Consider the following 14,042-nt stretch of genomic DNA (forward strand, 5'->3'; position numbering starts at 1 on the left):
TAGACATCAACTCTACCGCTGCGCCACCACGCCACCCCAAATGCTCAAGAGCAGAGCCTTTTATCAGAGATTGATCAAATTTAGGGATATCCATAAGTTAGGCATTCTTAAACTGGGGAGAGTCTGCAGCAGCAAAAGTTCCCGATGGGTAAAAAGAAAGAGTTCTGTTCAGAACCACCAATATTTATCAGAAAAATCTGGGACAGTAATATTTCATACCATTGGAAATAAAATGCATAACTCATGAATACAAAAATCTGCATTTTTAAAGTAATGTGTATTCACTGAATAAGCAGCTAATAAATGCCTTCCCATCCTGAACATAATACTAAAAAGCAATGCAATCCATCTTGAGCACTTTAGAAAGCACTTCAGTGCAAGTGCGATTTCTCTGCAGTATAGTAAAATATAACTGAGTATTTGGAGCCTTAGTTTATTTAATGCTTGTAATGTTTGCATTAGTTTCTAAATGAAATAATTTTCCCTTAAAAAGTGGCACAAAGGAATCTGTGATTTTGTGCAGAATGGCATGATGCAGAGCTCATTTCAACTGGTTCAATTAATACTAGTTAACATTCCAGACAAGAGTTTGCATTAGATTTACTTGCCTATTAAATAACACTTTACAAGTTGTACCATTCACAACAAGCCTTTACTGTTTTTCTTGTTTCTTTCTCAGCTGTCATGTCTAATGATATCAGATGTTGGTTTGGTTTGTCTGAAAATAGCCAATTACCCTGATTTTCTGCGCCCCTCACAATAATAACTCATCAGCTTTGGATTTGTCATCCCTTCTTTGCTGGAGTGCCAGTTAAATTATGGAAGTGTGGAACACTGATTTCCTTCTGTCTCAGCTGTTTATCATTGAAAAGGGATGTGCTATTTTTAGCAGCAACACAATGTTCTTAGATGAATCTTCATCTGTGTAGCTTGATCAGGCCATGCTGAGCAACCAGTTATTGTAACATTGTAGTCTCTGAATATGTGACTGCTAGTGATTATCTTCACTGCCAATGGGGACTTGCGCTGCCTGTTTCTACATGTTTTGCTGCTTGGATTTCTCACGAGAGGCACATTTCCTTCATGGTAACGTAGCCGCACCTCGCTATTGAACGAAAATTACATAGCTTGCTATCAAAATGACTCTGACATGTCCATTTTCATCCTCAAAGTGTTGCAGACCGTGAACAAGGCTTTAAATGATCCAACTGCATCCAGGGAAATCTGAGGCTCTCTTGATTATAAAGAACACCTGATTTCTGAGTTGGGAAAAATAGATCGTCTCACAAGAAACCATAGAGTTTTTAACGGCACAGCTATCGTATTAGACTATTATTCTTTACAGCATTACAGCAGTATTTTTGATGCTGCATTCATAATGTGGAACGGATTTCTTAACAAAGGTAAGTGCCAGATGGTATTCCTTTTTGACATATTACCAACAAAGAGATGATCTGGATCTTAGTCTTTAAACCTGAATTTATGTTTTTAATCTATTCTCTTTAATCTATTCCTTTTAATAGCAACTATGATGGAGAAAGTATATATCATATATTCATTGATGTTTGTTTGTGTTCTGCACAATTTAGATATTGTCCTTTAAGCATGTCTGTTGAATCTTATTTTTGTAAACTATCACGATAGTTCGTTAATTCTAAGTGATGCACTGACCTTACTGATGTCCTTGAAATATTGGTCTGTTTTTTGATAGATAAATGATATCGATGTGACAAACTTTACGGTAAATTTTAGATTTTCATTTCTGGATTTGAGTTCTGGATAATGTGCACTGTTTGAAATGAAGATAACATCTAGCATCTTCAGAAATGTTTTTCAATCGGTGGGTTTTGTAAAATCGAACTGTTCAGAGCAGTGTAGGAGTCAACCATGAAAAACTCCTAACTGATAGTTTTTAACCTGCTTCATGTGATTTTTATTTTGTTGGTGAAATCTTTTAGAACTGATTGGCTGGCAAAATAGCATAATTTTTTTAGTTTACCATGAGATACTTATTGAATACACTCAACCTTGCTGATTGAGTTATTTGTCATCTATTCTGAATTAGATTTTAGAAAAGAACACATTTTCAACTGAAGAGTATTTAAAAAACAGATTTGTAGCATATGCTTCACTGAAGAAATTACACACACCTAATATTTTTGTCAGCAGCTTTTCTCTATTTCTGATGTTGCCTTGTGAACAATATGTTGCCTTGTGAAGAATTAAACGATGTGTGGAGTAGTCTGAAGTAACCCTTATGGTTCTTTGCAATAGCTGCAACTTGCAGGTTGGGGCAAGTAAAAAAATGCTGAAACTATAATATCAATTCACAGATACTCTTCTAGCTATTTACCTTTTTATACATAAGAAGCTAAGCATTTAACTTTGATCCTTTGCCTCAAAGAGATAAAATAATTTAAAAAACCCTCACTAAATGCCAATTTTATCTTTTCTTTATTAGCAGATAAACAGCTGATTAGCAGAGGCAATTATGGCCACGAGTTGCTATATTTGAGTTTCACAGTGGTGCAGCTGATTAAGTTGCTGCCTCACTGCAGCAGAGACCCGGTTTCCATCCTGACCTCGGGTGCTGTCAGAGCAATCAATCGAGGACTCGATTTATGTGGCGCGAGACTATATTACGTGATATCATGGAGGAATTGCCCCGGGAGACAGTTCCTCAAGAGTACAGCAGCTCTTATATACTGCAGGGTTTATATACTGCCGAACAAACAAGTGTATATGTGGACCAGCCTAGACCTGAGCTTAGTCGGGGAGTTGCGACTTGATCAAAACTCACAGATAATAACATCACGCACAAAGAAACAGATATCTGTACACAATGTTCAATCACTCAACCAAAGCTTTCTTAAATTCTCTCACAGGTGCTGACTGTGGAGTTTGCATGTTCTTATTGTGGCTTTGTGGGTTTTTTTTACTGGTTGCTCCGGTATCCTTCCACATCCCAAAGACTTGTAGGTTAATTGGCCTCTGAAAATTGCCCCTGGCGTGTACTGAGTGGATGCGAAAGTGGAATAACAGAGAACTAGTGTAAACAGGTTGGGAGGGGTGGTTAGGAGGGGCTCAGTGGGCCGAAGGGCATGTTTCCATGCTACCTCTAAATAATTAGAAATAATATCTCTGGGATTATATTATCAGAAATCTGTGGAGTCATTTATGCTCAAAATGTTGTTCGGGCAGATATTCCACCCTGAAAATGTGAGAATAGCTGGATGAAATCTGGTGAAGCCTAACAGGCTGAGCAGCCAAACATCCGTTTTCAAACATGCCATTAATCTAGCTGTTGGATTACCATGCTGCAATGTGACAGCGTACCCTTTAGTCTTTTAGCTTTATCTGTGCCTGTGCTGTTCCATTGGGCGGTAAAATGGTGCAGCAATAGAGTTGCTGCCTCACAGCACCAGAGACCCAGGTTCAATCCTGACCATGGGTACTGTCTATGCAGAGTTTGTAGATTCTCCCTGTGACTGCATTTGATTTGTCCAGGTGCTCTGGTTTCCTCCCACATTCCAAAGATGTGCAGGTCTGTGGCTAATTGGCATGGAACTATTGTATATAGATCAATAGTTGGCATTGACTCGGTTGGCCTAGGTGGCCTGTTTCTATGCTGTATCTCTAAACATTGGAACTGTGCACCATGAAAATCTGGTGCATCCCTTTATTCCACATGTTAGTGACAGAGTTTCTCCAAGACATTCTGCAGGTTGCAGCTGTTGAGAGAAATGTACCAGTTAAAGTTGTAACACTTCACTGTTGTGTGTCAGGCTGGACTTTTCCCGCCTGTGAACAGTTTTATTTTATACTAGACCATGTGCAGACCCATTGGGTCTGCTCCCCCAATGCAGGATTCCACCACTCACCCGTTCCCGCAATGCAATATTGCACCACTCACGCATAGCCCCCAACTGCGCAGGCACAGCTCATTTCTCCTCCTCTTCACCCTCCCTCTTCAATCCCTAGAGAGGGAGGGGGGGGCAGAGAGGGAGGGGGGTAGAGAGGGAGAGGGAGTAGAGAGGGCAGGGGGAGGTGGGTAGAGAGGGAGTGGGTAGAACGAGAGAGAGAGAGGGAGGGCAGAGGGAGGGCGGTGGAGAGGGAGGGGATAAAGAGGGAAGTTGGTGGAGAGGGTGGGAGTGAGGGTAGATAGGGATGGGGCATCTCCCTCCACCCGTCCCCATCTCCTCCACACCTCCCCCCTCCCCCATCTTCCTCTACCCCCCCCCCCCTACTTCCCACCCCATCTCCCTCCTCCTCATTTTCCTCATCCTCCCCTCACTCCCATTCCCTGCCCCAGGACCTACCCAGGTCGTTGAGCAGCACCAGGGCCTGCTTATTGTATTCGGCCCGGCCCTGGCTGTAGACTCCAGCTGTCAACTCAGCCATCGCCTGGGCTCCAGTGCAGGCCCCGACTTCATATCCGGGCTCGTCCCTGACCCCGGACCCAGGCTCTTCCTTGGTTCCAGCGGCGGCTTCTTTCTTGGCCCCGGTCACGGCCCCATCCCAAGCCCCGGGCTCGGCCCTCGCTCCAGCTCCAGCACCATCCTCCCCACCGGGCATTGGGCACCGGCAGCCACCATCACTTCTCATTCACCGTGAGTGCTGGAGTGCCCCTCCCTCCTTGAGTGTCACGTCCTGCCTTGCAAGTGCATTGTGACGTCACTCTGGGTTTTTTTTCCAAAATGGGTGATTTTTTTGGGCTGTTTTTAAAACTTTAAATTATTATTAACTTCGGAAATATTGGTAGGAATGCGACGGGAAGATGTTTATCGCCTCGAGGGGAAAAATGTGAGTAAGATGTGTAAAAATGGGAAGGCTGTGGCCTAGCGTTTGGAAGAAGATAGGAATTAACCAGATTGACACACAGATTAACCAGATTGACACACGCACACAGACGAAGACTTTTAGATATATAGAGAAATTAAGAATATAAATAAAATTGAATCAAGTAATAATAATTTGTGTTGCTAATCTTACTCTTTCCATGACCAAACAAATGGGTTACTTTAATATGGACTCCACCCAATTGACCTTGAATGATGAGATGGTGAGGGCACAGTTGGAGTTGTGTGTTCAGTTTTGGTCATCCTGCTATAGGAAAGATGTTTAGCTTGAAAGAGTGCGAAGAAGATTTACAAGGATATCGTTCAGACTTGAGGGCCTGAGTATGCGGAGACGTTGGGCAGGCTGGGAATGTATTCCTTGGAGCATAGGAAAATGAAAGGTGATCTTATGGAGATGTATAAGATCATGAGGAGAATAGGTAGGGTTAATGAATCGTCTTTTACCCAGAACAGGGGAGTCAGGGACATAGTTTTAAGGTGAGAGGGGAAAGATTTAATAGGAATCTGAATGGCAACTTTTTCACACAAAAGGTGATGGGTATATGGATTGAGATGCCAGAGGAGGTACTTGAGGCAGAGACGTTAACATTGAAAAGCCATTTGGACAGGTATGTCAAGAGAAACGTTTAGAGGGATATGGGCTAAACATGGGCAAATGGGACTCGTGTAGTTGGGGCACCTTGGTCAGCATGGGCAAGTTGAGCCGAATGGACAGTTTCTGTCCTGTATGACTCTATGACTCTAACGCTGGTACTGCTCAACAATATTTTATATGGTATCTTTCCATGCAAAGGTGATTTACCAAGCTATTAACCATTATAGGTTACACTGATCTGCCTGAAGTCAGTAAACATGTAGGTTCACGTGTACGAAGCAACTGCAGATGCTGACTTAAAATGAAGATAGACTCAAAAAGCTCGAGTAACCCAGGCAGCATCTCTGGAAAGAAGGAATGGATAACTTTTTGGGTTGAAGCCATTTTTCTTGACCCGAAACGTCACCCATTCCTTCTCTCCAGAGATGCTGCCTGTCCTGCTGAGTTACTCCAGCTTTTTGTGTCTAACATGTAGGCTCATATTGGAAGACACACTGATCATCGACTGAAAAAAAATTCTGCGGTATGAATCCAGCATTAATTTTAGTAGTCCATTGCAAGAAATAATTTTAGTTTGGAGATACAGTGCGGAAACAGGCCCTTCGGCCCACCGGGTCCATGCCGACCAGCGATCCCCGCACATTAACACTATCATACACCCACTAGAGACAATTTTTACATTTACCTAGCCAATTAACCAACAAGCCTGTACGTCTTTGGAGTGTGGGAGGAAACCGAAGATCTCGGAGAAGACCCACGGAAGTCACGGGGAGAACGTACAAACTCCGTACAGACAGCACCCATAGTCGAGATCGAACCCGAGTCTCCGGCGCTGCATTCGCTGTAAGGCAGCAACTGTGCCACCGTGACCGAATAATGGAACAGGATCAAGGTTCCATGGTTTATTGTGCAAGAAACAACCATACATTTAATTAAATTGATTAATTTAGAACAAAATCCTTCCTAAATAATACACTGAAGCTAGTTTCAAAAATTCAAAGGAGCTTGAGCCAATACTCCAGGCCGACAAAGTGGAAATAATGAGAATGCCTAAAGGGGTGCTCCACTGACTGACGAGATATAATGATGGTTGGTACAGGGAGCGATGTGGGGACCTCAGACTTTTATATTTCATTTCAATGACACAGATGAAAGCACCGAAGATATAGTATTAAATCTGCCGATGAAACAAAGATTGGAGATTTGTGAAGAGGACAGAAGTAGGTCATGGAGAGGTTTAGCTGGATTAAGTGAGTGGCCATATGGAGTAGAACATAAGAAATATAAAATTGTCTATTTTGGCAGGAAAAAAAAGTCATGCATTTTATCTAAATAGCGAGAGATTGCAGAGCTCTGAGATGAAGATAACATATTATCGAGTAACTCGGGGTAGCCTGGTGCATGAATTACTAAAGGACAATACAGGCAGACTCCAGGTTATGTAAAGGCTCCCTTCCTGTTCATAAGTCAATTTTTCCATTGGTTAGAAAAGTCCATTTTCTCTACCTACCCATACCACATCATCCTCCACTGTTAGGCCACCAAACAGTAGTAGTGGAGTTGGGGATGGCATCAAACAGGAAATTAGAAATGCGTGCAACAAAGGTAAAACAGTTATAATGGGTGACTTCAATCTACATATAGATTGGGTGAATCAAATTGGCAAGGGTGCTGAGGAAGAGGATTTCTTGGAATGTATGCGGGATAGTTTTCTAAACCAACATGTAGAGGAACCAACGAGAGAGCAGGCTATTCTAGATTGGGTATTGAGTAATGAGGAAGGGTTAGTTAGCAGTCTTATTGTGCGTGGCCCCTTGGGCAAGAGTGACCATAATATGGTTGAGTTCTTCATTAGGATGGAGAGTGACATTGTTAATTCAGAAACAAGGGTCCTGAACTTAAAGAAAGGTAACTTTGAGGGTATGAGAAGTGAATTGGCCAAGATAGACTGGCAATTGATTCTTAATGGGTTGACGGTGGATATGCAATGGAAGGCATTTAAAGACTGCATGGATGAACTACAACAATTATTCATCACAGTTTGGCAAAAAAATAAATCGGGGAAGGTAGTGCATCCGTGGATAACAAGGGAAATCAGGGATAGTATCAAAACAAAAGATGAAGCATACAAATTAGCCAGAAAAAGCAGCCTACCAGAGGACTGGGAGAAATTCAGAGTCCAGCAGAGGAGGACAAACGGCTTAATTAGGAAAGGGAAAATAGATTATGAAAGAAAACTGGCAGGGAACATAAAAACTGACTGCAAAAGCTTTTATAGATATATGAAGAGAAAAAGATTAGTTAAAACAAATGTAGGTCCCTTGCAGTCAGAAACAAGTGAATTGATCATGGGGAACAAGGACATGGCAGACCAATTGAATAACTACTTTGGTTCAGTCTTCACTAAGGAAGACATAAATAATCGGCCGGAAATAGCAGGGGACCGGGGGTCAAATGAAATGGAGGAACTGAGTGAAATCCAGGTTAGCCGGGAAGTGGTGTTAGGTAAATTGAATGGATTAAAGGCTGATAAATCCCCAGGGCCAGATAGGCTGCATCCCAGAGTACTTAAGGAAGTAGCCCCAGAAATAGTGGATGCTTAGTGATAATTTTTCAAAACTCTTTAGATTCTGGAGTAGTTCCTGAGGATTGGAGGGTAGCTAATGTAACCCCACTTTTAAAAAAGGGAAGGAGAGAGAAAACGGGGAATTACAGACCAGTTAGTCTAACGTCGGTAGTGGGGAAACTGCTAGAATCAGTTATTAAAGATGGGATAGCAGCACATTTGGAAAGTGGTGAAATCATTGGACAAAGTCAGCATGGATTTATGAAAGGTAAGTCATGTCTGACGAATCTTATAGAATTTTTTGAGGATGTAACTAGTAGAGTGGATAAGAGAACCAGTGGATGTGTTATATCTGGACTTTCAGAAGGCTTTCGACAAGGTCCCACATAAGAGATCAGTATACAAACTTAAAGCACACGGTATTGGGGGTTCAGTATTGATGTGGATAGAGAACTGGCTGGCAGACAGGAAGCAAAGAGTAGGAGTAAACGGGTCCTTTTCACAATGGCAGGCAGTGACTAGTGGGGTACCGCAAGGCTCAGTGCTGGGACCCCAGCTATTTACGATATATATTAATGATTTGGACGAGGGAATTAAATGCAACATCTCCAAGTTTGCGGATGACATGAAGCTGGGGGGCAGTGTTAGCTGTGAGGAGGATGCTCGGAGGCTGCAAGGTGACTTGGATAGGCTGGGTGAGTGGACAAATGCTTGGCAGATGCAGTATAATGTGGATAAATGTGAAGTTATCCACATTGGTGGCAAAAACAGGAAAGTAGACTATTATCTGAATGGTGGCCGATTTGGAAAAGGGGAGATGCAACGAGACCTGGGTGTCATGGTACACCAGTCATTAAAAGTAGGCATGCAGGTGCAGCAGGCAGTGAAGAAGGCGAATGGTATGTTAGCATTCATAGCAAAAGGATTTGAGTATAGGAGCAGGGAGGTTCTACTGCAGTTGTACAGGGTCTTGGTGAGACCACACCTGGAGTATTGCGTACAGTTTTGGTCTCCTAATCTGAGGAAAGATATTCTTGCCATAGAGGGAGTACAGAGAAGGTTCACCAGACTGATTCCTGGGATGTCAGGACTTTCATATGAAGAAAGACTGGATAGACTCGGTTTGTACTCGCTAGAATTTAGAAGATTGAGGGGGGATCTTATAGAAAAGTACAAAATTCTTAAGGGTTTGGACAGGCATTGTTCCCGATGGGGGGAAGTCCAGAACAAGGGGTCACAGTTTAAGGATAAGGGGGAAATCTTTTAGGACCGAGATGAGGAAAACATTTTTCACACAGAGAGTGGTGAATCTGTGGAATTCTCTGCCACAGAAGGTAGTTGAGGCCAGTTCATTGGCTATATTTAAGAGGGAGTTAGATGTGGCCCTTGTGGCTAAAGGGATCAGGGGGTATGGAGAGAAAGCAGGTACAGGATATTGAGTTGGATGATCAGCCATGATCATATTGAATAGCTCGAAGGTCCGAATGGCCTACTCCTGCACCTATTTTCTATGTTTCTATGTTTCCATACAAGAATTATTCAATTTAATTGAATAACCTCCCCAATACTTTCTGGAATTAAACTAGTGGAATATATACTGCATCCAGTCATTAAAGAATGCCAGGAAGGATTTAATTACTATTACTATTATTATTGTTATTATTAGCTTGAAAAGTGCTTTAAACGTGTATGGAAGAAATTACGTAAAGTTGTGTATCCGCAAGTCAGGTCATTCGTATCCCAGGATGCCACTGCATGATGGTGCGTCAAGTAATGAGGAAAGTTAATGAACGTTAGTTTATTCCTCGGGGGTGATGAATTGGTGAGGAGGACATGATTGTACTGGAGAAGATGCAAAGGAGATTTACCAGGCTGTTGTTTGGCATGGATTGTTTCAATGATGAATCAAGACCGGATAAGCTGGGTTTGCTTTCCTTGGTGTGGATAAAGCAGTAGGGGGACTGATAGAGGTATTCAAAATAAGAGGGGCCTAGAGAGAATGGATAGTGAATAACTTTCCTCGTAATGGAGACATCTAAAACTAGAGGATCATGCGTAAAAGTGTTTGAAAGAATTTGAGGAAAATTATCTTCTTGCTGAGGATGGTTGCAATCATGAACATACTCCCGAGAAGGCGGTAAAGGAATATAATCTCACATTTACGAAGTATCTGATGAACACCTTTTTTGCCAAGACATAGAAGGCAATGCATAAAATGCCAATAAACAAGATTGCCATAAATTTCATGCACATAGTGAGCTGAAGAGCCTCTTTCTGTGCTTATGATTCTATGACTCATTTTGGAGAAGCACAGGCACTATTAGTCTCTTTAATTAAGGTATGATAAACCTTAAATAAAGTCCTGGAAGTAATTCAGAGAAGGTTCACTCGACTAGTCTTGTACCTGTTAGACTTTGGAAGAATGAGAATGGACTATAGTGGCACTTAAGGTTCTGCAGGATCTTTAGAAGGTGGATGTGGAGAAGATGTTTCCAGTTGTCGGTTAATTTGGAAGTAGGGGTGACTCTTTAAAAATAAGGAGCCATCCTTTTAAGACAGAATTGAGACAATATGTTTTACTATGTAATGAGACTTTGGCATTTTCTTCCTCAAAGAAGGGTGGAAGCAGAATCTTTGAATATTCTAAGACAGAGGAAAATAAATACTTGGAGTAATGGGTTATCCTTCGGGAGGCATGGATGTAGAAATACATAGCAGAAATTACATTCAAATAATCTTATTGAATGATGGACCAGGTTTGAGGGGCTAAGTGGCCCTTATACCTCTGATTTGTATGTTTGCATGAATTCTGCCTTGCGCTCGATCTCCTTGGAACAACTCTCCCAGCAGATACGCCAAGGCCCTCAATGAATAGGTTGTGTTAAAAGTACTCGGTTTCTTCCAGAGGGTGGTAGAGTTGCTGCCTTACAGTGCTAGAAACCCGGGTTCGATCCTGACTGTGGGTGCTTGTCTGCACGGAATTTGTACCTTCTCTTCGTGACCTGGGTGAGTTTTCTCCAGGATCTCCGGTTTCCTCCCACACTTCAAAGATGTACTGGTTTATAGGTTACTTAGTATCATTGTAAATTGTCTCTAGTGTGTGTCGGATCGTGTAAGTGTGTGGGAATCACTGGCCGGCACGGACTTGGTGGGCCGAAGGGCTTGTTTCTGCTCTGTATCTCGAAACTAAACTAAAGAAATAAGAAGCTAGGTAACTGGACTTGACAGAGTTTGAATGGCAATCAAGGAATTGGGAAATTTGAGGCAAGGACAGCTGCTCCATTTTTCTTTAAAGAATGCTTTTGTCTTCATTCAGAATCAGAGGTTATGAGCACTTCATGAGCCCTTCAGAGGTTATGAGCCCCTTTGAATCCTGTTCATGATCAAGAATCATGTGTTTTATTTTGCTTAGTGTCGTTGTGCTCTAATATGTCAGAACATTTTATCTGACTTACACATAGCCTGGAAAATTATTGTGGGCTTTATTATCTTCGGAACTCATTATATGGTTTGTATTCTGTATGGATTGATCATAAACTAATGTAGCTTTAATTTTTTTAATTAGCTTTTTCTCCTCGGTAACTGGGAGTGATTGTGTTATCTATATCAGTGGTTCTTAGGTTTAGTTAATACATTTTGTATTTTACAGTTTGATAATAAATGTCTCGTCTTGTAATTTTACTTCCAATGATCTCTGCTCAGAAATTAGATTACCAATCAGTTAGAAGAACTGCAGATGCTGGTTTACATTGAAGATAGACACAAAATGCTGGAGTAACTCAGCGTTCTGGATAGAAGGAATGACATTTCGTCCGAGACCCTTTTTCAGACTGAGAGTCACAGTAGAGGGAGACACAGAGATAAAGGACACAAGGTGTGAAAACGAGACATCAAAGGGGACGTCGATCAAGCAAAATGTAGAATAGATTATTGTTAGCTGAGGATGGTGACAACAAAGCATACAAAGATAAAAATTTGCGACGTTTCGGGTTGAGACCCTTCTTCAGACCCGAAACGTCGCCAATTCCTTCTCTCCATAGATGCTGCCTCACCCACTGAGTTTCTCCAGCATTTTGTGTCTACTTTTGATTTTTCCAACATCTACAATTCTGTCTTAACCACTGGAGTGTAAGCTGCCTAAGCAAAATGTGAGGTGCTATTCCTCCAATTTGCATGGGCCTCACTCTGACAGTGGAGGAGGCCCAGGACAGACAGATCAATCTGGGAATGGGAGAGGGTTCAGCAACTGGGAGATCATGTAGGTTTAGGCAGACTGACTGATAATCTGAGGATAGCTTTAACAATAGGTGCAGGAGTAGGCCATTCGGCCCTTCGAACCAGCACCGCCATTCACTGTGATCATGGCTGATCATCCACAACCAGTACCTTCCCTCTGCCTTCTCCCCATATCCCTTGACTCCCCTATCTTTAAAAGGTCAATCTAACTCAGCCTTGAAACAGATTTTTCTGTAAAACAGAGGCTGAACTGACACCTAATTGTCATTGAGAGCAGCATGTACTTTTTGCTGTTGCTAACAGAGATCAGATGTGCACCCATCATTAATTCCAAGGGGATTCATTTCCCAGAGTATATAAGGATATCACTCAACAATCATGTTATCAGCAAATCCTCTTCACCTTACACCATTGTTTGTGAAATTGTGCTGTCCGTCTTCCTGCTAGAACGTAAAATGGGCTGATTTAGCAATATTCCATCACTGTCGACAAGTCAGTGAAAATGCAGAGGAAATATTTTTATATTGTTATTTTTGTTTATTACATTTAAAATTTTTAAATTTTAAATATTAAATATTAAAAATATGTTTTATCTTGTTTATTTGTTGATCAAGTTGGTGTCTGTAAACAGCGCAGTATTTTGTTCTCCCTCGTTCATGTAATGGCAGGCTTGGAAAGTAAAGGGGCTGTCCCACTTGGGCGACCTAATTGTGAGTTTAGAAGAGTTTGAAAAAATGAGATGTTGAAGACCTCCTTCGAATATGTTGAAGCCTAGCTTCGACTAGCTATGACTAGCTACGACTAACCATGGGGAAAATTGGACACTGAATAGTGGAGAGTGAAGACGACCTCCTTCGACCTCCCTTCGACTATGATGAAGACTATCTACGCCTACCTTCGACTACCCTCGATTACCGACGACTAACATGCCGACCTACTACGACCTACTACGACTAAATCTACAAGTAAAAAAAGTATCGATTTTTTCCATGGCGACATTTTTTTACTCGAGGGTATTTTTTAGCATATTGAAAAAAACGCCGAGACCTAACTGAGGCCTCGAGTACGCGGAGACCACTCTCGAGCATGAAGAAGAGTTACGAAGACCTCCTACGACCCCGTGTCGACCATGCTGCGAGTACAAGTCGAGGGCAAACTCACCAGAACTCGCGGATTAGGTCGCCCAAGTGGGACAGGCCCATAATAGTATGAAAAGATGGCACACAATTTAATTTCTCACTCCACTCTTTCATTCATCCCTACTGTTTGGAATAATTTGTGAACAAGCAGTGTCTTGTATGTCTTTCTGTTAAGAGTTATGCTCAACAAAGAATCCAGCACTTACAGATTATATTTAGCAGCTTTCCTTCAGACAAGCCAATATAGCAGGCAATTCATATGGAGGAATAGGTCCTACTGTGATGAACACCAGGAGAACAGGCCAGAGAAAAAGAGCAGTGGACAGAAAGACTATTATTGAACAGTGTCTCGTTTAATTCCTCATTCTCACTCTGCAAACCTGTCTTCCTTGACGGGATGGTGGAGGAGAGAGTCAAAAACTTCAAATTCCTGGACATGCATTTCTCTGAAGATCTGTCCTGGACCCAGCACATTGATGCAATCATAAAGAACCTCTATTAAAAAATTAACACCTCTACTTCCTTAGAAGATTTGACATTTCGACGGATACTCTCTGAAACTTCTACAGGTGCACAATGGAGTGCATACTGACTGGTTGGATCATGGCCTGGTTCAGCGACTTAAATGCCCAGCGGCGAAGAAGACT

The 14,042-nt window shown here is 41.9% G+C and overlaps 1 protein-coding gene across 1 annotated transcript in view; it reads left to right on the forward strand.

The window, feature by feature from the left end:
• The first annotated feature begins 1,098 nt into the window (after positions 1-1,098).
• The window catches only part of znf385b (zinc finger protein 385B), a 263,021-nt gene continuing 250,077 nt past the window's right edge, over positions 1,099-14,042 (forward strand). Inside the window, exon 1 of the mRNA XM_033023838.1 lies at positions 1,099-1,403. Within this exon, the coding sequence (XP_032879729.1) occupies positions 1,379-1,403 (25 nt within the window). The 5' untranslated portion in view covers positions 1,099-1,378. The remainder of the gene's footprint in view (positions 1,404-14,042) is intronic.

The sequence above is a fragment of the Amblyraja radiata genome, chromosome 7, assembly GCF_010909765.2.
Source record: "Amblyraja radiata isolate CabotCenter1 chromosome 7, sAmbRad1.1.pri, whole genome shotgun sequence".
NCBI classification, from domain to species: Eukaryota; Metazoa; Chordata; class Chondrichthyes; order Rajiformes; family Rajidae; genus Amblyraja; species Amblyraja radiata.